Source organism: Mchenga conophoros, linkage group LG11, assembly GCF_057382185.1.
Source record: "Mchenga conophoros isolate Kocher_MC1m ecotype Shallow Benthic linkage group LG11, M_conophoros_male_GT1.1, whole genome shotgun sequence".
NCBI classification, from domain to species: Eukaryota; Metazoa; Chordata; class Actinopteri; order Cichliformes; family Cichlidae; genus Mchenga; species Mchenga conophoros.
This window is the reverse complement of record NC_140536.1, coordinates 25282349-25307307: the sequence shown is the minus strand read 5'-3', so window position 1 is coordinate 25307307 and position 24959 is coordinate 25282349. Positions and strand designations below refer to the sequence as shown.

At 41.9% G+C, this 24959-nt stretch overlaps 1 protein-coding gene across 1 annotated transcript in view; it reads left to right on the top strand.

The window, feature by feature from the left end:
- ephb6 (eph receptor B6) overlaps positions 1 to 24959 on the top strand; it is a 43466-nt gene that overhangs the window by 2878 nt on the left and 15629 nt on the right. The window contains exons 2-5 of the mRNA XM_085291827.1: positions 8087 to 8151; positions 14085 to 14357; positions 18412 to 18581; positions 18669 to 18964. Of these exons, the coding sequence (XP_085147953.1) occupies positions 8087 to 8151; positions 14085 to 14357; positions 18412 to 18581; positions 18669 to 18964 (804 nt within the window). The remainder of the gene's footprint in view (positions 1 to 8086; positions 8152 to 14084; positions 14358 to 18411; positions 18582 to 18668; positions 18965 to 24959) is intronic.

Genomic DNA, 24959 nt, shown 5'->3' with positions numbered 1-24959 from the left:
TTGTACAGAAAGACTTTGTTTCATCGCCCTTCAAATGTGCTGTGAATCTACCACTAACCTACACCAGCACTATAAAAGTATAAAAACCTACTGTCTCCCTGTTGGTTACGTTTTGAGTTAGCTATCCTTCTCCTTCTTCTTTTTCTTTCTTCGGCTGCTCCCTTTAGGGGTTGGCACAGTGCATCATCTCCTTTCATCTCACCCTATCCCTAGCATCCTCCTCTGTCACACCAACCCTCTGCATGTCCGCTTTCACTACAGCCATCGTCCTTTTCCTTCTGTCTTTGTCCAGTATATCCACTATCTTTCCTCTGCACATGTCCGAACCATCGCAGGCTTGCCTCTCTGACTTCATCTTCTCATCCCTCTCTACCTTCAGCCAACAGTAGCGCAGTTTCCACCGGCAGCCACTGTTTTGATTTCTTTATGCTATTCTGCTTTCTTGCCTCTCTTTACTTTGTTGGGTTCTTTTGCTTTTACCTGTTTAACTTTGGAAGTTGTTGTCACCTTTGTTTGACTTTGACTTTTGCCTCGTTCCTGTGACTGTCATTATTCTCTGCACCTATTTCTGATTTCCACTTCCCTTATTACACTGTGAAGCATTGTCATAGCATCTGTCAATCTTGCCTGGCTCCCTATGATGGCCTTTTGGATATCGGTTTGTTTTCATTTTGGACTTTTATTTTTTGGGAGTTGGACTGCCAGCTAAATAAAGGTCCATTTTTGTCATTTGGTGTCTGCCTGGGTCCTGCATTTTGGTCCTGCTTTCAAATACTGTGACAGCTACATCATTACAATGCTGCTTACAGACTGATGCATCAGTATTATGGATGTAATGATGTAAGAGGCCATTTTTCTGCAAGTAAGATCCTTTTAGATAGCCACTCTATACATACTGCTTTACTGCTGCTTTAAATTAAATAAAGGACATGAATCCTTCTTGAAACACCAGACTGCATAAATTTAAAGCCATGTTGACATTCTCACTCTAAGGTCATCTGGGCCATCGTTCCTGCTGTCTCTGGTTTTAACTGGGTATTAATTAGGCAGAGTGCCCTCCCTATCCCAGGCGTAATAAGCCACTCTTTCAGGACATGATCAAATAGAGAAAGTGTGATAAGAAAATAAATGGCATGCTTGTCACAGTGGGAGTGCTGCAGAACGGATGCCGCGAAAAAGCCCTCAGCAGCTTCTTGCGCCCGTCCTTCCATCCTGCATGTGCACGGGGCTGCAGTAACCAAGAAATCACATGCTGGTGGGAAGTGGAGGACTCAACTCAACCCATCATTGACACTACAACACTTAACTGTGACCCAGCTTTATTTTTAGTTCCAGCATGCTGAGAGCTTTGTAATGACATTAGGCCACTTTTATTAAAATGAATGACACATCTGCCATTTGTGATATAAGAGGTTCAGCCAAGACTCTCCGCTTTGAGCCAGGCAATGTCGTGGCAGATAGCGTCACAGATAATACGCCTGTGTGGACAGGCAACGAGTTAGAGCCAAAAAAAATAAAAAAATACTAAAAGATGAACACGTGGCATGGGCTGCTGTAACACTGGAATGCAGTTTTTAGTTTTGAATTTCACATTAAAGCAGTTGCCTGGCAGTTTGGGTGCTGGCACCAACCGAACGGACAGAGAGCTGAGTTAGGCTGTTGAAGGCTTCACTAATGAGAAATGACACAGTGGGTTTGAATTAAACTGATCTCTTGCATTCCTTCATCTGGCAGCGGTGAGGGTTGAGGGTTGAGGGTGGAGAAGATGATGTTTGCGGCTTCTGTTTTTGGTGGTAACTGAATATCTATTAATGGAGGAGTCAAGCCTGTTTAGAAGAAACTTTTACGCTTTTGTCTTTGTACACATTACTCCACTCGAGTGAATTATTATCCTTTTAACAACCAACATGCCACTAGCAAAACATTTAGCGTTTGGGTGAGGGGTAGGGTTTATGTTGGGTTAATGTCCCCCACTTTTTATAGTACTTTTACTTATTTGGATTAAGTGAAAACTATTTAAAATTGAAGCTGTTATGCCAAAATAATTATATGAAACTTTATTTGAAAGGTGACATTTGCCTATTTAACAAAGCTCAACTCTAACTATACCCCTAGCATTCGTCACTTTTGACCTGGTGGATGAGTAAAAACTTGTATCACGATTGTTTTTGTCTTTCCAAAACGTTGAAATTCTCAGACAAAAGTGAACAAGTGAAATATCTCTGATCTGCTCCTGACTTTAAAATCAAGTCCTTTGATCAAAGAAGAGGAGAAAGTTACACCTGAGTTATACCTCGGTAGTGGAGTTGGCAACATGTTTAATCGTGTGCTGGTTGAGGATGACGTTTAGTCATATTTCTGCATGTCAAATACTTTTTGCAATTATGACATATCTATGGCACAGATCCATCCATTCATTTCCTTCTGCTTACCTAATTCAGGGCTGCTGGAGCCTTTCCCTGCTGTTACAGGGTGAGATGCAGGGTGGCATGGCGGTGTGGTGGTTAGCACTGTCAGCTCACAGCAACAAGGTTCTGGGTTTGAATCAAGATTGGAGGCTTGCTGCGTGGAGTTTGCACATTCTCCCCAGCTTCTTCCACAACACAAAGAGCTGCATGGGTTTACCATGGGCAACCTCAGGTGTGAATGTGAACGTAGATTAAACACAAAAAATATAAAATTATTAGATACAGACATAAAGAAAGAGTAAATACTTTTAACTTAGTAGGTTATACCTTTATCTGCTCTTGTCACAATACTGAGGTTATAAAATTGATGCCACCCTCATGTCTGCACTGCAGACATTAAATCAGAACCTGCAGATGCTTGCCTTAGTGCCACACAGACACACAGGAAACTGCTACCCTGGCCTTGAAATACAACATGCCAGACCCACAGTATATCAATCCTGAAAGATCTAGCCAAAAATAAAGGCTAGATCATAACAAATCCTTTGTTATTAGGTTTTGAGAACTGGCACGCAGATTTTACCCACCTTCCACCTTCATTGCTAAGCTAAGCTAAGTGGCAGTTTGTGTCTCCTATTTAACACCAGACATAAGAGTCAGTCTCCACATTTAAATTTAGTTCACTTACAATTTATTTAGTCATATATTCCTTACCACCTTCAGATTTGGAGGCCTTTGTCGGACCATTTCTGTGACTTTCTGAAACTGACAATACAATATTCTCACCCACTTCACACTGTGATTGGCCAGCTATGAAGAAGTGTGAAAGTAAGCTGGGTTTGAACTTCTTTCCCAAGCTTACTTTTTTTCATTTGTTACAGCTCTTTGTGGCACTTTCAGTGTGAAGAACAAAGTGAAACACTATGAATCTCTTCCAGGAATGTTGAGAGACCCATTAACGTCACCATCTTGGTTTTTGGAGCTAGAACTGACTATATTTAGAGTGCTAAGTTATCAAGTACCGCTAGCTAGCTAGCTTAGCAATGTGCATCCATAGACTGTATGGATACCTTAAAGATACCTGATTAGTGCGAGCTAAATAAATAAAACATTAGGATTTCACTCATCAAAACTGGAGCACAGACTTCTTCTTAACTGTCAGATAATTGTTCTAAAAACATGTAAAAGGCCCAAACAGCACAAACACAACAAAAGTCCAATTTAGTTAGCTGAGGTGACACATTGGCTGCATAACTGCTAGAAAATAAAAGCAAATACATTTTAAACTGGAAAATTTGAAAAAAAAAGTCCATCCAGCTGTTGTGTTTTGCACCAGCCTGTAACATGTTTATTTGGACATTTTAACATGGCGTCTGTGAGGATTCAGTCACGTTTGGAGTCAGCCATTTGAGCTGCACTTTTTGGCACTTTGTGCTGGCTTCATTTTTTCAACTGCAGTGGTTGCTGCTTGCCACCATCCCACTAATGCCTGTTATTTCAATCTGCCTGCGAGCTTGCCTGAACAACTAAAACAGGTTTTTATTGCAACAAGATTGACAGAAAGCAAATAACTGTTTCTCTCAAGAAGTCAAACTATAATTTTAAAATCTTCATGTCTGCCAGTTTTACTTTAGCAAACATGCTGTAATCAAGACAGAGAGTCAGTTGTTTTGATGTGTCCTCCTACCTGTGCCTGTTGCTGCCTGCACGTAGGGATTGATCATCTAACCTGGTTGTTTGTGCTCTTTGGTGCAGCTGCGCTTTCATTCAGTTTTTTTGAGATAACGCCCTTTGACATGTGCATGCTTATTTCTGGAGACATGTTAATCCCCTTCCTTCCTTTCGTCCAACCTCCTCCTGCTCGCTTTCTGACTTGGCGTATCACTCTCTCACTGTGGTTGTTTGTAATGAGGGTTTGGTAAGGGCCTTGTCCTTGACTGACTGTCTGTGGGAGGGAGCATCTGGAGTGTATCAAGAAAGGGTGGAGATGGGTGGATGAGTGGACAAAAGACAAAACACAAGCTGACCGCTGCTCAAAACGCTTGCAGGCACTGTGGGAATTTTTTTGTGTGTGTGTGTGCATGAGTGTGTTTCTGTAACGTGTTGTTACCTGTGAGCTCGCTGACTATGTCTTCTCTGCTGGTGCATTCACTTTGGTGTTAAGGCATAATTTACACTCGGATCCCTCTAGTAGGCATTAATATTTACAGCAAATTTCTTTTCAGAGTGAGTCAGGAGGGGCTCCACTGCCTTGCAAAATTTGGCGTTGAAGTAGCATACATCTGCTGTCGAAGAGGCGTGACATGAACAATGGCACTACACTTAGCACTGGAGAGTGTCGGTGTATGCATGGCTGCACAGAGAGGAAAAGTGTTGGACTCAGAGAAATGGATGGAGAGAGCAGAGAGGGTCACTCAGCTGAAGTGAGCACTCCAGTGGCGGAGGGGACATTCATGAACTAATGCAGGTCACCTCTATAACAAGGCAGAAGAGCATTTACACCCACACCGTGGACAGAAAGAGAGGGGGAAAGAGCAAAAGAAACACATTCATATGCGCAAACACAATCCCGCCAGCCTCTCCTTCCATAATGATGCTTTGTCTACTATATTGTCTCCCCCTTTTCTCTCTCTGAGTATCAAACCACTTTCCACACAAACAGCAGAGCTGCCATCAGTAACGGAGAAGAGTGTTTCTCTTTATCTGACAGACCCTACTGTCACATTTTGGAGGAATAATATCCACATGCAAAGAGGAGGAGGATACAAGGGACAAGGGACAAAATGGAGGTAGAGTTATCAAGCAGAGCGAGTAAAAAAAATCAGAGTGGAACAGGAGGACGTAAGAGGCCAGCGTGCATTAACGCAGCACTCAGGCTCAGATTGCAGACTCAGCACTTCGTCAAACTGTCAGGGACAAACTTCGAGCATCTCAGCCATCGGATGGACCAATAACGGAGATGCTGTAGTGCTCTGCGCACATGGAGTGGGCTGTCTGAGAGTTAAATAAAGGGGCTTTTACTGCCAAGTGGACCTGCCAGTAAATGTCCCTCTCTTTTGTTCATGGTTGTCTCACGCACACACAAACAGACGCGCACCAGAGCCACGGTGCCCAAGCTCCAACTAATCTTTGAAAGGTGTGCATAACACACCACTTCAATGCTAATCTTAGGATGTCATGGTGAATTATTCAACATGCTAATGTCACGCAACGAGACATGCATGAAGCACTTTGAACGCTCCTCCATGTAATCTTCATGTACAGGTTTATCCCGGGAAGAAAGAGCGGAGGCGATGTAAGGACCTCTGTCCCCAAGGCCCAGCGACAAGAAACTAAATAGTAGAGGCATAAATATTAATGTCAAAAATTGTTTGCTCCGTGTTATTTATGCATGACTGTGCCCTGAAGCAGAAGGTTAATTGAATTTGGAATGACACTTTTGCAGCATTTGTGTCTGTTGCTTATCTGATATAAATCAAATGGTGCTTAATGAGGTCACATATAACATGTTAGTCAATCTGACAAACTGAAGATTATTTTTCACAGGGCCAAGAAACTAATCAATAATGAGTTTGCATGCCATCACGCACAGCTGGAATTGTACACCGTTTCCAGCTAGAGTCAAACAAAGCATGAAAGGTGTCTCACTGGTGGATACTGTCAAAATTCGGAGGTTTAAGCATCCCTGGCTTGGTGAGTTTAGCTTTCTTCCTTTAGCTTATTTTATCCCAATTGCCTCCAAAATTCCACTAGCCAAGCTTCCCAGACGTGCGCGGCACTAAAAACTGTTTATTCTGATGCCTGTGGCTGCATATAATCCTTAGCTGTCACAGTCTATTTGTATTCTCTTCTTGATACAATTCATATCACTCCAAATCCTGGAGCACTTCCATGGAAAAATGTGTGAATTTACTAAGAGTGACATAAAGACCAGCCAGTGGGTGAAAACGGATAGACAGGCTGAGGGGTTTGGAAAGGGGGGGAAAAGAGAGGAGGGAAAGGAAGGCTTGAAGCACAGATTTGCGGGGTGTCCATCTGTGACTATAATCCGAAAAAATCTGTTTACAGAGCAGTCAGAGAACAGTAGGGGTGGGGTCGATTCATGTCATGAGCCACAAATAATATAGTTTTCTTATTATTTGTTTTATTTATTGGGGCATGCGGCAGGATTGAGTGTGCTCACGGTGCCACTGGGTACTTCTGTGTTTGACTGACAGAAGGAGAGAGACACAATGTATCTATTGGTGTTTTGGTGGACCGGGGAACCTTTTCAAATGCCCGTGTGCGAGTGCTGATTATGTAGATAATATTTTTCCGCCACCCTTTGTCTGGTTGTCAGCGAGAGAGGCAGGAAAAAAGAGAGGCCCCTTTTCTCTGGTGAATTATTGTGTGACACGCAATGGAAGCAAAAACATAAAAATTGTATAACGACAATGAGAAGAATTACTTATTTGTAAACAGAGGCGAATGCCGCCGGCCTCCCACAATGTCTCGTGTGTATACGTGTCTACAGCCCTTTAGTTGATTAGCGTTGTGCTTGATGCAATCAGGCACTGAGCGTTTTCCTCCATTACCTCCATCTGTGCAAGCATCCAAATCTGAAGTCTGATGTTTTTGGTACCTCTGCGTACACGACAAACTTTGGCCCGCGTTCAGTCGGTGGCTCTTGAACAGCACCGAGCGCAGACTGTGCCAGACTGAAGGAGCGGCAGCCACCACGGTTTTGGAATGCTAATGGAAAATTCAAGGGCTTCAGTTTTTGTGTGGGAAGCTGCCATGTGTCAGCACGCAACACTCAGCATTAAAGTCACTTTGCATGTGTGTGTCTGTGTGTGTAATTTCTTTGCCAGCTTGCTTTTTGAAGCACTTAAAGCAAATTATGGGAAAACACACTCCAGCATAAAACTCATATGCTATTCTTGTGCTTTCGCTCTTGATCAGGGTTAATGAGCAAAACCTGCAACAAAAGAGGAACACAGAACATATTAACCCCCCCGAAACATGACGAAGGTTCCCTTTGGGACAAGCTATGAAAAGCATCAGCACGGCAAGTTTCAACAAATCGTGACAGTAACTGTTATGGCCTTTTAAAGTTGGGAAATTTGACCTTTAATCACAGTGCCCCATCAGGTCAATCAGTTTAATTTTTCAAACACCAGAATAGTGTGCCAGAGTGCATCATCACTTTATAGCAGTCATTAAATTTGACAGATGCACACAGCTGGAGCTCTCCTGGATTTTATTGGATGTGGTGGGAGAAAAATCAAAGAAAATGGGACTAATGGTTCCAACAACTTGTGGTATTTTACAAAAGGAAAAAAAAGGATTAATTATACAACCGCCTTCAAAAGGGATACTCTGCAAAGTGCTTTTCTGCTTCAGTTTCACTGGAGCAAATCCGTGTTTTATATGTTTTTATGGCCTCACAGCCTCACACACTATTTGGTTTTCAGTCCTTCAGAGAATATCTCATGATTACAAATTCTGTTTAACAGTCACTTAGCTTTTATAGCACCGACTCCATTTCTCAGTTAAATCCTTGAGCTGAAATCAAAGTTTAAACTGAAAGCTCGCGCACACGTCTGCCTGTTGTCTTTGCGTTAAAATGAAAGCATACGCAACTGTTTCCTGTCTGTTTTTTCTAACCTTATCTTTGTCTCTGCTTCTTCGTCCCACAGTGATGCTGCTGGACACAACAGAGTCTACCTCAGAGCTGGGCTGGATCACCTATCCAGATACGGGGGTAAGCAGGGAGCTGAGTGTCAATGCGTTTTCCAGCTGTTGCAGCATTAAAGCCATCTGTAGAATGTGTTATACACGTGTCGCACATGCTGATGTTTGAAGTGTCGGGTTATAATCGCATTGTTAGTCGGGCCTTGTGCTGTAATGCTAATGAGGGCTTAAAACAGGATGCTATGAAATAATACATTTAGTTTTATAACGTTTTTCATCATTCTGTCAGGCAGCTGGTGGTAAAGTTTAGACATTAAATCGATAATGGTGATAAATGGTACAGGACTGCAACTGATATTCGTTTTAATACTGATCGATTTGCTGTTTACACTCTGGATTTATTGCTCGGCACATGCGGGTTAGAAAATAATGGAAAGCCAAGGATGTTCATTGAACAACAAGAAAATCTTGATTGATTTTCAAAATTCATTAGATGCCAGTCACTAAACTCAGATAAAAGTCTTTTGGGTGAGGTTGAACAGATTGAAGATATTGGAAATGTCAGATCTGTAGACATGTCGTGGTTTTGTTTTGTCTGTGTTGTGTTTTGGTTTGTTACGCTGGCTGGTTTTGTGGTTCTTCCAGTTTCTCTGGTCTGTCATCACATATTAATGTTACCTTTCATGTTTCAGTGTTAGCCACTTATCGTTCATTTCTTTCTTTTGTGCCTCGAAGGTGAGTTTTCTCCAGAGTCTTGCTCTAGTTTTACTTCCTGTTCCGTTCATGCCTTTGGGCTTTTATTCCCCAACCTCATCATGCATCCACCGTGGATTGTTTCCACCTGTGTCCTTCTATCACCTGTGCCTTGTTATTCAGTATATTAGGTTTGAGCTACTGTACATTCAGTTAATAAAACACTTTAAGACCAGAACAACAAACATATGCAGACGACTGCCTTCATGAATGATCAGTTTGTTTGGTTATCAACATCTGTTGATGAATGTAATCCACTCCCCACCATCTTTTCACTTTCACACATAAAAATCAAGCATGGATGGGGCTTTCTGGGACTTTTTGAATAGTGGAGAGATTAGAGTGACTGAGATGTGCAGCAGGCCTCCACAACAGCACTTGGAGTTTACAGAAGTCGCAGATCAAAGATTATTAAGAATTAGGTTATAAATGCTTTATGTTTAGTTATGGCTTGAGGTAAGGATTATTATCTTCCTGAATGGCTGGCATATGTCACTGGTAATGCCTCAAGTGCGCTGAACACAGTCTTAGACGGGGCAGGAACCCACCTTTCCTTTAAGATAACCTTGAAGGTCTAAATGCTCCCCCAATTCTTTTTATCTGTTGTTCTACTCCACTGTGTGTGTGTGTGTGTGTGTGTGTGTGTGTGTGTGTGTCGTCATTCATAATTAAACTTCTCAGATTGAGCCGTAGATCTCCCATCTCCCTTTTGAGTTGATTTGTATTCAAGGTTGTTGCTTTGCCTTGAGCTGTGTAAATATATGTGTGTGTGTGTGTGTATGGAGGTTTGGGGGAGGAAGGAGGAGGTCACTTGCGTGACTGTGCGAGGGTCAACTCCTGGGGGCCAATCCGATTGTTAAATTCATTCATTTCTTTGTGATTGCATCTCAGTTCTAATACAGCTCGTAGTTACACCCTTCCTACTGAAACACTACAATGATGCATCTATTAGACTCCGTTTGAAATGGACATCACCTGTTCAACCACAACAGGCTGAATGCTAAACATTTATTTGTTACTTTTGGCAAAAAAAAAACCAAACAAACAAAACAAAACTGAGTTGACTCTTGTGACCAGCTATTGTCAGGATGGAGTCTAATAGCTACTAACCAACATCTGGCAGGAATACATTACCACCCTCGCCTGGCCTCCAGTGTCAGAGCATAATTGTACATGATGTTTGAATAATTAGGGCCTCATGTGTGTTAGGAACTTGTGAACCATGATGCCAGCTGCTAATAGGAGAGCATCCAATTGTGTTTGAATGTGTGTGTGTGTGTGTGCATGAGCAAGTCAAGCATGAGAAGTGCTTCTGAGATGGAGATATGGTTATTTGACCCGGGGCATCAAGCTGAGAGAAGTAGAAAGACAGACCAAGAAAGGGGGATAGAGCGAGAGAGGTTGTGTGTGTGTCTTTGTGTGTGTGTGTGTTTTCTTTTTTAACCCCTTCCACACACCCCATCTCTACTTTTGCTTTAGGGTCTGTGGATATTCTTTAATGTGTTTTCTCTCTTCCTGCGCTTTCTTTCTTTCTTTCTTTCTTTCTTTCCCATTTTTACAATGTACTGACAAGCATCTTCATCTCTGCCTGTTTTTCCTCCCTCTTTTAATTTTTTCTCCCTTTGCCCTTCACAGCCACAGAGCCACTGGGTCTTTGCCTCATTTTTTTTCTTTTTATCCCCCAAGTCAGTCTCCACTCTGGCCCTTATTTTTCTTCAGTGTCAAACCAGCAGAGACTTCTAGTCTCACTGCAGACTTTCCTTTTTATTTTTTTCCACCCTCCTGTTATTTTCACTCCCCGCTCTTCGTTTTTGTGTATAAATATGCGCATGTGCCTTTCTCTGCTTGCGTGTATCTGTGTCTGTGTGTCCACGGTTGTGTCCGAGGCCCTGCCCCTCCCTGTCCTCTGTCACTGCAGAGGTTGCGTGGCTCTCTGGCATTTCGGTTCAAATTAAATCACAAAGATGAGTCGTCCCTATAACGATTCATCCGCCCCCTACTCCCCAATCTGGCCCGTTTTTTTCCCTCCTCTTTTTCTTTCTTCCTTTATAAGAGAGGAAGAAAACAAGATGTGGAAAAATAGGGAAGGGGGCAGGAGACAAAGGGGGAGTGAGGTGGGGGTGTAGGGTCAGAAAACAAATGAAAGCTGTGTTTTTTTCACAAAGGTACAGAAGCGAGCTGCACGCGATGCCACACACGAACAACGGCGGCTTCTCTTTCCACCTAAAAGTCCCTGCCTGGCCACATACTCAGCATAGCTTTTACCGCACCCACCGCCGCGTGTCACAAAAAATGCTCATACACTCTTTCTGTTTGCTATTTTTCCCACATTTGAGCTCGGTGTGATCCAACTCTTTCGTCCGTTTTCCCTCATACACTGGTCTGACAGAGTGAACCAAAGCCTGAGAGAGAGAAAACTGCCCTTTCACTCCATTAGACTGACAGCGACTCCGGCTCTTTCTATCTCCTCACTGATCTTATCATTATTTCAGCTGGACCAAATATGAATGCATTCTCTCATGGTGCGATGCTCAGTAGATTTCTGTTCACACTGGCTGTCAGAGCCACACAGAGAAAGAGACATGAGCATGCAGAGATACACTAACATGCACAAACAGTGATTCACACACTCTAAATACACCCTGATAGGGTGTCAGGACCTTTTGTCCTCTTGCCATTGTCATAGGGAGAATAATGATGATGAGGCCTAATACATAATTCCTCTGTGTTACAACAGAAAAGACCCTGCTTGTCACTCAGGGCTACACAGGCTTAAAGCAGATCCTTTTCATCCTTCAACGCAACGCACTGTATAATTGGTGAAACTAAACCCTGCGACTACATTAACATTTTGTCTCATCTTACAAAGTCTCATCCAGAGCCTTGTCTCCGGGCTGCTCCATTTTCTCCATGTGCGACTCTCTTTTACTCACATCCATTTGCGCATCTACCGTGGATTCATCTTCCCGAAAAATGCAACAAAATCTGCTGATTTTATTGCACAACAGCTGCCCTAAGTCAGGCACACAAGTGTCTGCCACCTGTCACATGTGAACAATGGCGCACATGCAAATGCCAAAACTAGTGCAAGAGAAAAAAAACAAGCACATGTCACTGTATAATACGCATTAATTGTTATTATAATACAGCATTATACTACTGTAACATATTAAAATTGCAAAGTGCCAGCATCGCCCGTGAACTTCTTTCTTTCCTTTAGATATGTCAAGGCATGAAAAAAAAGTTTCTCTTTCAGATGTGTCTCTGATAATTCGGCCTCCACCTCGGAGCAACAGCTGCAAATAGAATTTATTTTTCATCTGAGCGTCGAAGAAATTCTAGCATCAATATGTCTTTTCACAGGCGTCCTTGTTGCTCTGTATTTCGTACTTTGTACTAAGGAAATGGTCCACTGACATTATCTTCTGTTGATTAACAAATATAATCAGTGCAGACTTTTTGAAACCATACATTGATTATCCTTTTTTTTAACATGAAGGATGACGGTCATCGCTTCAGTCCAATATCTCAACAAAGTTTGGGTGAATGAAAGTACAGAAATCCATACTCCCCAAAACTTCACAGCTGAAATGACTGGTTAATGCTGCAGTCACACCAGGGAAAACAGTGGCTGAAGACCAGAAGTACAACAACTGTGACGATAAAATTATGACCTTAATACATTTGGTTGCTTTGAAGATGGGGACCAGGTCATCTTTAGAGTGACTTTGGTGTGTCAAGAAGGTGATTTAAAAAGGTCTGCTATCAGTTTGCAACAGAATGGAGTCAAGTTGGCAGTTACATGCAGTTTGTTTGTGATATGACATCGATGAACTGTGACTTGTATTGTGTACATACACAAGTCGAATCAGAACCTCACAGATCTGAAACAGAAATTTAGAAATTCCTCCACAAACAGAGACGCAGATGCTGCAAAACTGCAAAATCACACTTTGCACACTTGCTTTGATATAGGAATATAACCAGAATACAACTGGTGCAGTCTAACCCGGACTGAATGCAACATGTTGGGAATCTGTCTGCGTTTATAAATTAGGTCAGAATTACTTCCAAACCTTCGCCAATCTGAGAGTGAATGTAATCAGTCCAAGTCCTGACCATGAGTGTTTGGAGACAGGTTCATTACATGCATTAATTATTATCACATTTGATAAACCTTACTATAATGATCATATATAATGAGCATATATATATGTCTGCATCTATCCTCAATAGGTGGACCAATCTGATCTTCACATACAATCCCAGTTCTTGTATATATTATGTTTATTTCAGCAACTTTAAGCATGTTTAGTTTTCACTCATGAGGACAAGACTATAACATTTAAATTTGTTGCAAGAATCCGTAATGCAATTTTCATCAATAATAACTATGTAGATCCCTTGTTGTCAGGTCACAATCAGGTTCTGCAACATTTAAAACCATGTATACAGCACAATTTCCAAAAATACTTCAGTGTAGAGACATTAAAAATGCAAAAAAAACAAACAAAAAAACATTAAAAAGACGGTGCAGTTGAATATGTCAGTTAATGATAGCTTTTCTGTGTAATGTCATCATGCTACCATGCTAGAATAAGTACCAAATAATAGCTAGCTAGTATGCCAATGTAAGCATTTAGGTAAAAGTGCTGCTGTGCATCAGTCTTGTTAAATGTCACTTTTAAGCACCACAAACAGGCAAAAATCACCAAAACACTAAAGTCTCAAAGGCTTCACCACAGTGAGAGCTGAACCGTCCCTGTTAACACAGTTTTGTCTTCACCACCTGAAACATGTTGCTCTAAATGAAAGGCTGGAGCTGTTTAATTAAATTACTGTTCTTTTAATCATTGATTAAGTAATTAGAGAGCCTACTCTGCAGCACTATAGAGACGACCTAGATCAGTAAGGACAGGGAACAAAAGCTTTTCCTGTGATATTACAGCAAAAACAAAAAACAAAAAAACAACTGCTCTATCAGACTTATCTCAAGTAGCCTCCATAGAGAACACCCAGTGAAGGACAAGGCTGATGTCAGCAACAGCAGCAATATGTTCAATATTTACCTTGTAAAATGTAAACCGCCTTCTAAGTCATGAGTAAGATTCATGGCTGTGGAAAAGTCATAAACATACCGGCGTTTTAACAGTTTATACAGGCCTATTCTGGAGCCCTGTGCTTATAGTTTTATTTCTGTTTTGCTGAGGTCAGTTTACACAAGCTCATAATATTGTTTCTGTCTTCCAGTGGGATGAGGTCAGCGTCCTGGATGACCGAGGGAAGCTCATACGAACCTTTGAAGTCTGCAATATCAACCAAAATCCCCGTCAGCAGGACAACTGGTTGGCTACTCCTTTCCTGTACCGCCACTCGGCTCCACGGGTGTTCGTCACGTTGCGTTTTTCTGTGCGAGACTGCGCGAGCCTGCGTTCACCGTCGCCCGCCTGCAGGGAGACACTCACTCTATACTACAAGCAGGCCGACTCCCAGAGGGAGCTGGAGAGGACTTGGGTAGCTGAGGTAAGGTGACACACTGGATGAGCTGCGATGATGCATTTGATTCTAAAGATGATGTATTATACTGTTGTTAATTTTCTGTCAAATAGTTTTACAGTGGTGGCTACTCATATTAAACATGGGCAGCTTCAATCATATGGGAGCCAAAAGCTCAGCTTCAGGCTGCTCTGAGTGTTTAGCTTCAGGAAGTTTTTACTAGAAGTTGGCAGATCGAGCCAAATGTCCCTGGATTGATACTCGCGTGAAAGCATCGGTACTTCGTTTCTTTCCCATGAGTTCAGTATGTAGCACACTGTGTGTTGTGTTAAATAAATTATTTATTTATACATGCACTATGAAAAAAGTATGAACATTTTTTTTTGTGTTGACTGTCACATTTATTTATAGCCTATAGCACATTTAAACAACAGAAATTCACCCGAGGCGCTTTAGAGATGGGCACATTTTCATCTCAGGTCTTCAAAAAAACTGAGTTTCAAAATACATGAAAACCTCAAAGGTGCATTTTCTTGTGTTAACTCTTTGAAAATCACAGTGGTCTTTAAAATATTCAGAATTTGCAAATTGATGATGTTTCATTTCATAAATCATGAGACACTCCTCTCCCCTAAATATCCTGCGTTTATAGCTTAAAAGTGTCCTTACTGGTATTTGTTTTGGCAGTGCTGGTCTTAGTTTAATTGTGAGGGATAGCCAATCAGAAGAAAGTTGGCTTAAAAGGAGAAGCGCTAAAAACTGATTGTTTCAGACAGAGGATGGACTGATAGGCTGCACCAAGATCCAGGATATGATAAATATAATTATTTTGAAATGTGAACAATGCAAAGCTACATTATCAGAGTTCAAGAATAATAATCTGGAGTTGGAAAAGGGCCCTTAAAGTGTTTGTGGTTAGCACCAGAACCTAGCAAAAGAAAAGTTCTAAAAGAAAAGCTAATCTGATGGCTAAATTCAAAGCATGTGCACCACATGGGCTAAAATGTCCTTAGCAGCACATGTTTGACTTCTAGCTAGCTGGTAGGACTGCATGTCATGTCACGGCTGTCTCCTGCTGTGTTTCCTGTCTGTCTCTACTGCACGGGGCTCAAAAATGACAAAAAGATGAAGAAAGGTTTCTCCTCTGATGGGCATGTTTTGAAATTTTGTTGCCTAAGCTTGTGCCACTCGTGCATTAGCCTAAATTCAGGTCACAGGGCTTAACATCCTCACAAGCCCAACAATTAATTTGGCAGCAAACACTCACCCAGTTCTGGCAGTATTTCTAGAAACACTCTTCTAACATCTGGATATAAACAAACTCATCTGATCTTGGAAAAAAAAAGAAACTAGCAGCAACCCAAGTGATGGACTCTAACCTAGACATTTTTAATAAAACTAAGCTTCGATTGAAAATAATCCACCTGTAAGTAATGTTAAAAAAAAAAAAAGCCAAATTGTAGTGTTAAATAAATTACATATGTAGTATTAAACAGACTAAATATGGCAACTGTAACAACAGTGAGTATTTATTGAGGCTTTTGTGTTTTATAACTGGTAATTAAAGATTTCAGGTTGGGGTTTGATGGTCACATGAAAAAGAAAGTTTTCATGTGACTCTGTGTAGTCCTGTAGAAACAGTGCACCCAGAAGACGTAAGAGTTGCAGCAAGGCTGCAAGTCAAATGTATTTGATTAATTGCTCAACAACAAGTGCGAGCAGCTCAATAAAAACAGATGTTTTGGCAGTTTACTGCTCTAGAGCATTCAGGTGTGTGCTAAGATAACGTCGCAATCTTCTCAGGAGTGGATGTTCCAGCAAGTTCGAGGTCAGACCATGCAATGCTCAGAGAAATGGCAAAAACCCAAGAACTACATCTCTGAATCTACAGGCCTCAGCTAGTTAAAGTTCATGACATTTGATCAAGAAAAAGACAGAATACTGGCTTGTTTAGAAGGATTCCCAGGAGAAAAGGCTCTTGTCTAAGCTCGGCTCAGGTCTGCAAAGTTACATGTGAATAAACCGCAAGACTTCTGTCTTGTCACATCCTTTGAATAGGGCAGCTGTCAAGCATGGTGGAGGAGGGGTGATGATTTGGGCTTGTTTTATGGCCAAAAGGCCTGGGTACCTTGCGGCCATTAAGTCGAACATTAATTTCTTTGTATAGCAAATAGTTTGAGAATCAAATGTAAGACAGATGTAGCTTAGCCCAAACTGTGTTATGCAGCAGAACAGAGATCTCAAGCACAGCAGCAAATCTACAACAGAATGGCTGAAAGTGAAAAGAATCAAAGTGTCGTAATGGCCAAGTCAAAGTCCAGGTCTGAAATGCTGTGGAGGGACCTGAACAGAGCTGCCTGCAAATCTTAATAAACTGAAGTAATGTTGTAAAGAATAATGGGGCAAAATTCCTCCACAATCATGAGCGAGACAGAAAACAGTTACCTGTTAGCACGGTGGCACAGTGGTTAGCACTGTTTAGGTGTGAATGCGGGAGTGAATGTGAGCACGAATGGTTGTCTGTCTCTGTGTGTTAGCCCTGCGACAGACTGGTGACCTGTCCAGGGTGTACCCCGCCTCTCGCCCCATGACAGTTGGGATAGGCTCCAGCGCCCCCCGTGGAAGCGAATGGATGGATAGATGGATGTTTTTCACTGACTCCATCAGTGTTGTTTATTCTAACTTTATTCTTTTGCATATTTCATCCAGATGAAATATACATTGATACATTAGATAGAAACTATCAAGACTTTTACGTTACATTCAATAAACATACTGTATCTCTAAATAAGTAAACCACATATAATAGACTAACAATGACAGATTAGGACGATAAACAGCCTGTTAAGTCTTCCTAATCACAGATTTCCCCACTTGAAACTCTTTCACCACTTTATCTAGTTTTTACTCTAGCACTTAGCAGTTTTATACAAATGTAATAGTGGGTTTACAAAGCTTGTTGCAAGGCAGTCACGTCACAGTTTGCGTGCACTAATCCTAACATGCTGGGCTGCAGACTGCACTGAGATATCCTGTTGTTTGTTTTGGTTTGGTTTTGCTGCTCAGCATCCTCCAAGAACTACACAAACACATCAACTGGAAATATAAAAAGTTGAGTAACTAATCTCTAATTGAGTCTCATATGGCCACAGTTGATTTGAACAAGTGTTAAATCCTGACTTTTTGTCACCGCTTGCTGCAAGGCCACCTGCAGACGGAGTCATTAAACTCGAGCTGTGTTGGTGATTGATTGTTATTCCCCTAATGCTCCATCAAAACAATGAATCCTATCATGTCCCATGGTACTGAGCAATTGTATAATCACTGATTGGTGAAGAAAAAGTGACACCATCCTCAGACTACACTGGTGCGAAGCACAATCTAGTGTCACTGTGGTCTCCATAAATGTCACTTCAGCCCCACTAATTACATCCTTAACACATACAATGAACGTTTTCTACGGAGTGCGGAAAAATCTCTGAACCCCATGTGTTGTCAGTGAAGACTGACACTTCCCATATGATTTATTTATTTATTTAAGCACTTAGCGTTGTTGGTGTTGTTTAATTTAGTGCTTTTCCTCTGCTGCTTTTCGAGCTACTGAGTCTGTGAATTGCCTGAACTACATCAGGAGACATCAGTGGGAGGGATTCTCTGTTTGTATAGATGAATGCGTTTCTCCTTGGGGAAGTCAAATGCTTTTTAAAAATGCAAATCAAAGCCTGATGAGGAATCAGAGGAGGGCTTTAGAAGAGCAGGAAGCAGTGCAGAGATGAAAGTCTTTGCAGGGACTTCAGCACGAATCCCCACTGGGACCTGCACAGATCTTAAGTCAGTGATTACACTGCATACTAAACTACTTCATAGTATGCATATGCCTGCGACTAAAAAAGCACGATCTGAGCTTATCTTTAATCTTACCATGTGTTTCCAGACCATATTTATATGTAAACCAGTGCCTCCATAATTTCCCCCTTGTTTACTTGATGTCAGCCACACTCTCTTTAAGCTATTTTGTTTCCTCCTGACCAATAATTATCCTTTTTTTCTTGGTCTCCTGTCTAATTTGTGTTTTCTCCAGCCATCGAGCGGGGAGAGGGAGACCAGGGAGGGCTGGGTAAAGATCGACACCATCGCAGCCGATAAGAGTTTTTCCAAGGTGGAGCCCAGCTCACCTCACCAGTATCAGCCCAACAGATACAGCCGTATCAACATTAAGACACGCAGCTTTGCTCCCCTCACACGCAAAGGGTAATCATTTCTGTACGACACTTTGTTTCTCACGATTTAAAAGCATCACTAAACCTTATGAATGCTCTCTGACCCCCTTCTTCTTAGATTTGTCTTGGCCGTCGTCGACAGCGGAGCTTGCGTTTCCCTCATGGGGGTGTCTATTTTCTACCGCCGCTGTCCAGCCACGAGCCTCTACCTAGCTTCGTATCCACCGACTCCCTCGGGTGCCGAGCCAACTGCTTTAGTGCCTGTGACTGGGACGTGTGTCCCTCACAGTAAGGCACAAGGAGACACGCCCCCTCGCATGCACTGCAATGCTGAAGGAGAGTGGATGGTGCCCGTCGGTGGATGCGTCTGTGATGAAGGTTATGAGCCGAACCTCAATGGATCTGCCTGTCTGGGTGAGTCCGGTGGACACCGTTCAGGTTGACGGACACTAAAGAAATCAATGCTTCTTTGATGCAAAGCTTAGACATATGCTTTTATAAATGTCACAGAGCTGTGAGAGACAGATTTTAAAAAAGGTCAAAATCGCAGATATTCTTTTATTTTTTCATATATTCTCTTAGTTGCTTGAATGGGACAAACATGATCTATTAAAGTAATCGTGTGGTGTTTCGGGTAATGCGCTTATTCAAAGCTGGCTGCCTGGCAGGACTCCAGGAGGTCACTGTGGCTGGTGAAGAAAAAATCTTGCTCGAAACATCTGATAAACCCACAAACTGCTGTTGCAATGCTTTGGTTCTAAACGTATAAAACTTAAGCTCCAGGCTTGATTTCCTGCCAGCTCTCTTTTCTTTTTCTTTCTTTTTTTGTGATATTTGTTGAGATAAGCATCTGGATCAATACTGAATGGAGCTGCTGTCACCCCGATACTCTGCTGTGCTTGATGTAGAGACCAGAAGGAGATGAGGGCAGACAGGTCAGGTCAGGATAAGATGAGACGAAGAAGGACGAGACAATCCAAGCAATGCATCTGGAGGGATTTAACAACTGCATCAGGACTTTTAAGGAAAAATACAGAGAAACTGTTAAATCAGAGGTGCTATATTGACTGTTTACTCTTCCAGTGACTTTCAGTGGAGAGGCAGAGAGACAAAGGAGAGGCAGGCCGATAATACTGAGGTCAGCATTTGCAAAACTGGTCAAAAAGTGTTGCGCTTTTAAAAGTGGGTGTAAATAGTAGGGGCAAGAAGTGGGGAAAAATTTGATAGATGTCCAGACGGACACGAAGGGATGCAGGGAGAGAGCAAGAGGAGGGAGAGAGGGAGAGAGTCATAGAGAGAGAACTGTGACACATTTAGGTCATAGCGATGTAATGGCCACTCGTCTGTGAACAAGTGACAGAAACCGCAGGGGGAGAGAGAGAGTGGAGGGAAAATAGGGAGACGTGGAAGGAGAATGAAAGATAGGAGGATGCAAGTTAATGACTTTAAAGAGCTGAGCAGGCAAAAAAGTACCAAGGGCGTGACGGCAGGGCTGTGCGACTGTCTTTGTGCGAATGTGTGAGTACACACAAGCGTATCTCGCCGGGACGCCGATGCTCACCCCGTCCACATACGTCTGAGGATTACAGTCAAAAAACTGTATTCTCACAGGAATTTCAACGGCTGTAATTCCTCAAGTCTAACTAATGGCAGCGCAATTAATCCTCCAGTCCTGCCAAGTCAGCTGTGAAATGTGTTCATGCTCTTTTTGCTTTACATCTGCACCCGACCTGCCACTTGCGTTTGTCTCTGTTTGATTGATAACTACTGACAAATCACTCCTCGAAGCTGCTCGGCTGCCGGAGCGAAGACTTTTCCAGTGACTGTCTCTGACTGATCAAACACGTTGCGGCTTTCTTTCTTTCCTTTCTTTTTTTAATGATTATGTTTTGTTGGTCACTTCACTGACTAATGATGTGGATTGGCATTGTTGTCCTCTCTGCCTCCCTGGGAACGTCGAGAAAAGAGGCAGATGGTTAACTGCCAATGCAGCCGTCAACGATTATTAACAGTAGCCGATCCTTGTTCTCTTTGGAAACTGGAGCATGAACTTCCTTAACTCTAACAACTTGTACATTTTGTTCTTGTTTAAATTAAACATCAAGGCTGTTTAATAGTAACGCAAAGTGAGCAAATTATCAGCTGTGCTGCACTGAATTATTGGTTTGAAGCTGTGTTTTTTTTATGCTGCTGGCACTTTAAATACAGGGAAAAGCACTTTAAGAAGTTGACTGACACTAATTTACACTGCCTTCAAGTGTCCAGTCTTAACTAATATGCCCATGCATTTCATTAAATGCATTTCATTTTAATTTTCACAAAAATTTGCATTACACTTGCTATTTAAACTCCTACAATGTAAATGAATGCTGTTGGAAATCCACCTGACAACCACACACTCAGGCTTGTCACCTCAAGCAAGACATCGTTTTTAGGGGCACGTAGGAGATTATCAGATCCCACCTCTCAGTCTCATGGGAAAATTACGATCGGTGTTAAATGATTGCCTTTAACCACATGCAGCACTAATAGCTTTTTATTTTTAGATCCAAGGCAAGATCATGCATTCCTTTATTTGCAAAACCAGATTAATATGGCAAGGACGTACGTTTCTTAAGTGTGGTCCATATGCATTTGCACTGCATGGCTTCATGGATGTTCATTTTTTGAAAGATTTGATAACACTATTAAATGGATTGCTAAAAAATTTGCACACACCTGACTAAATAGTGGGTTTTTTTTTTTTTCAAATGAGAGGACAAAAGAAAACGAAAGAATAGTTTTTAAAACTCCTTTAAAAGTTTTTTTTCGTATAGATATAGTTTTGTACAGTGCCACTAGTCACTCATATGAGGTGCAATCAAAAAGGTTAGAGGCTGGGCCTGTAGGCAGAAACTATAAAAAAAAATATGCCTCCTATCTGCTTCAAGGTTGTAATCTTGTGCAGTAAAATATGTTTTGATTGGAAGACCTGTTCTGGCCACTTACAGGTGTGCAATCGCTGCACACACTGGATCTTGACCACTGTGTCAAAAAAAGCACTTCAAGTCAAATTTCATTGTGGAAAAAGGGGAAGAGCTTGTAGGGAGCCACAGCCTTTGAATAGGGCAGATGATGAGTACTGGTCTTGGTTGATTTCAGTCCTGATGTGCTTTCTTTGCGCTGCAGACTGCAGCTTTTTCTAAAAGTCTCTGTTTATAACTGCATCTCTCATTCCTGGTGATGATCCTTTAAAAGAAGGTCAGGTCAGTTTGACTGTGAAGTTGATGGTGCAGCTTGAGATCTGTGGCAGAGTCACAGATGCATATGTTTAAGTTATTTTATTTTTCTGCCAGGCAGCATCAGGACGTTTTTCTCCTTTGACATTTGCATCCCACAAGGGAGACAGAGACGTAGAGAGGACAGGCAGAAACATGACCGAGCATAAGCCACAGTTACACCTGTTCAGCCAAACATGAAACAGTTCTGTAGTTTGAGGCAGCTTGAGTTGGTCCCTGCTGGATGTGCATCATCCTCAGATACACACCTTCTGCTTGAGTCCCCTTAAGCGACTGTTGATGGTTTAGGACAAAGATTATTGTGGCGGATGCTCAGATGGAGCTTTGAGCTTACTTGAAGCCATGTTGATATTTTATGTGGCGTGAGACTACGTCCTGAAATATTCAACATGTCAGTTTGTCCTGATTTTTTGCCCAGAGCCCTTACTCTCAGCACAGACACATCCACCAACTACCCCGAGGCAGGTTGTGGTGAGAAACAAGAACATTTGGCCAGGGGAGGACGTACGAGTGCAAGTGTGACATTATTTTGAGTCTGCTTTAGTCCCAAACAGACACTCTTCACCAAATAACAAAGTAGATAATCGTCTCATAGAATATACCGACTACATTTTCCCAGTTGCAGTTGTGTCCCCTTCTTCATCAAGCCCTCAGTAAGCCTACTCATCAGCAGCGCTGGAATTCAATTGATTTTCCAGTCTATTAGTACTGAGAGAAACACAGTTGAGTGAAATGATCAATGACGTACTGTATCGACTGGGCTGTAGGGTGTTGACATGCAGCGGTGATAAATCAGCTTGAATACATACACATCATATCAAATCAATCGCTACATGAGTCAAAACTCTTTATGATGGTGTTCATTATATTTCACAGGGCAGTTCGGTGGAGAAATTACAATCATTTTTTTAAACATTCATGTGAAATGGGGATGCCGGGCTCTCAAAAACTGTCACGTGAATCCGCACATCCTCCAGCTTTATGAAACGTTATCACAGCAAATTTCAGAGTTCAGTTCATTGCCACTTCTCCTTTTTCAGTAAAAAAGCCACTGTACACTTTCTGCTTGGCACCAAACAGGCATGTAGACACACTTAGGGGCAGTCTGGCAAACCTATTGGAGCATTTAGCAGCTAAAAAGCCTGGAAAAGGCCTCCTGGGAAATGGTTAAAAAAAACAGCAAAAACAGAGCAGAAGAGACAGAAACATGACTGCAAATTGCTAAATGTGGATAGTAATAACTAAAAAAAATGTTTTGAAAGAAATAAAATGATCCCTGTTAAGTCAGAAACGGTGCTGAGCTGTCATGATTATTAGGCTGAGAGCTCAAATCTTACAGGGGCAGATGCAGGCCCAGGGAAGAGGAAACAAGACGTCAGCACGCTGAAAATTGAATGTGTGAAGGTCTTAGGTAAATATCACAGCTCCAGCAGCTCCAGCAGCTCCAACAGCTCCACCTACAATTAGGGTCATTTGCATTATGTAACATCCATTTTTAGTGCACACTGTTGTCTTTTGAATCAGTTTACATCAGCTCGACAAAGAGTGTGCAGGTCAAAAGGTTGCCTCGTTAAACTGCACGATGTTCACCGTGGGAGCGACGGTGAATCCTGAATCCTTCCAAGATTTCTGTGAACATGCAGGATTTGCCTAATGCAGTAATTTGTCAAGATATGTAAGAGGGAGTCTTCAAATCATTTTCTTTGTCGCTGCATCAGCGGTGAAAATCCAACAAAGGATTATTTTGCTTTCACGTGTGGTAGAGTGCTGCTGGAGCTTACGAGGAAGAGAGACAATATTAGAGCACACGATTCAGTGTGTGTCTTGTTTTCAGGATCCACTAAATTACCGAATGTAGTCTGTTGTGTGGTCGCATCTGTGACTGTTGTGTGTTTGTGTGCGTGCGTTTGTTGTGCGTCTGAGCGAGAGAGAGAGAGAGAAACAGAGAGAGATTATGCTGGGAGCCAAAAGAGGGAATGAGTGCATGAAAGAGGGAGAGGAAGAGGAAAAAAAGACAGAAATTGGGTCAGTGATCTACATACCAACGTACAATGTTAACATCAAATTACTCAGCTCGTGGCTTTCTTATTTCTGCTTGTGTTTATCTCTTTATCTCTTTAGAAAATAAATGCAGTTTTCAGTCATCCTTCTTGCCTAATCTCGTTCTCTTTCCATGCAGCCTTTGTCAAATTAATCCCTATCCCCATACGCCCGCCCATCCGTCTATCAGTAAATACATACACGCTTGCATGTAAACATCAATGCACTGTGGCAATAGCACACGAATAACACACCCGGTCGTGTTTGTTGTGAGTTAGTTTCATAAATGATGCCACAAACTGACCTTATGACCTTAATCTCATCCCTGACTGCTTTCAGAGCAGTTTGCTGTTTTAAAATGACCCGCAAATTAAGAAAAACATGACATATAAAAGTTGGCTCCTGTTTATATGCAGTACCTTCACACACTGCCCTCTTCCCATCACTCCTTTTCATTTCATTGCCCTTCATTTAGTAATCCACTGGATTATGATAAAAACATGGCAGGGATTTTTGAAGCAAGACTTAAAGGTATTATATATTTAAAAATAAGACCTCAGTTTTTTCTTTGTGTAAAGTTAGGGTGAAGCTGTAAGCACATCGGTATTCACATTTTCAGCTCGTCTATTGTTTGTTTGCGAACGGTCCCTTTTCAAAATGCTAATTGCTTATTTCCATCTATCAAAAGCACAAAGTTTTAACTGTACTTAAGCAGAAAATCCTTACCTTTGGTTCGAAAAGATGAAAAACAAATAAATTATCAAAGTGTGTGTAGTCGGAGATTAATTTTCTGACGCTTAATCGTGTCATCTTTTCAGTTTTCAGTCACCTCAACAAACGAGCGATATTTATATCTGTCATTGCCAGAGACGCTCGTTTGTTTTGTTGGCAGGGCTCGCTGGGACTTTGCTGTGTGCACTTTTGCACACTTGTAATGTAAAGGCATCTGTGACTGAGCTTATAATGGTGGTACGCTTTCTGTTTTATTGCTGGGTGGGTGACTGAGAGAGGGATGCAGATCAAGCAAGAGGGCAGAGGGCTCTGCACGTTCATTGGCTGCTCAAATCGGGCGGATGCGGGAGAGGAGGGGG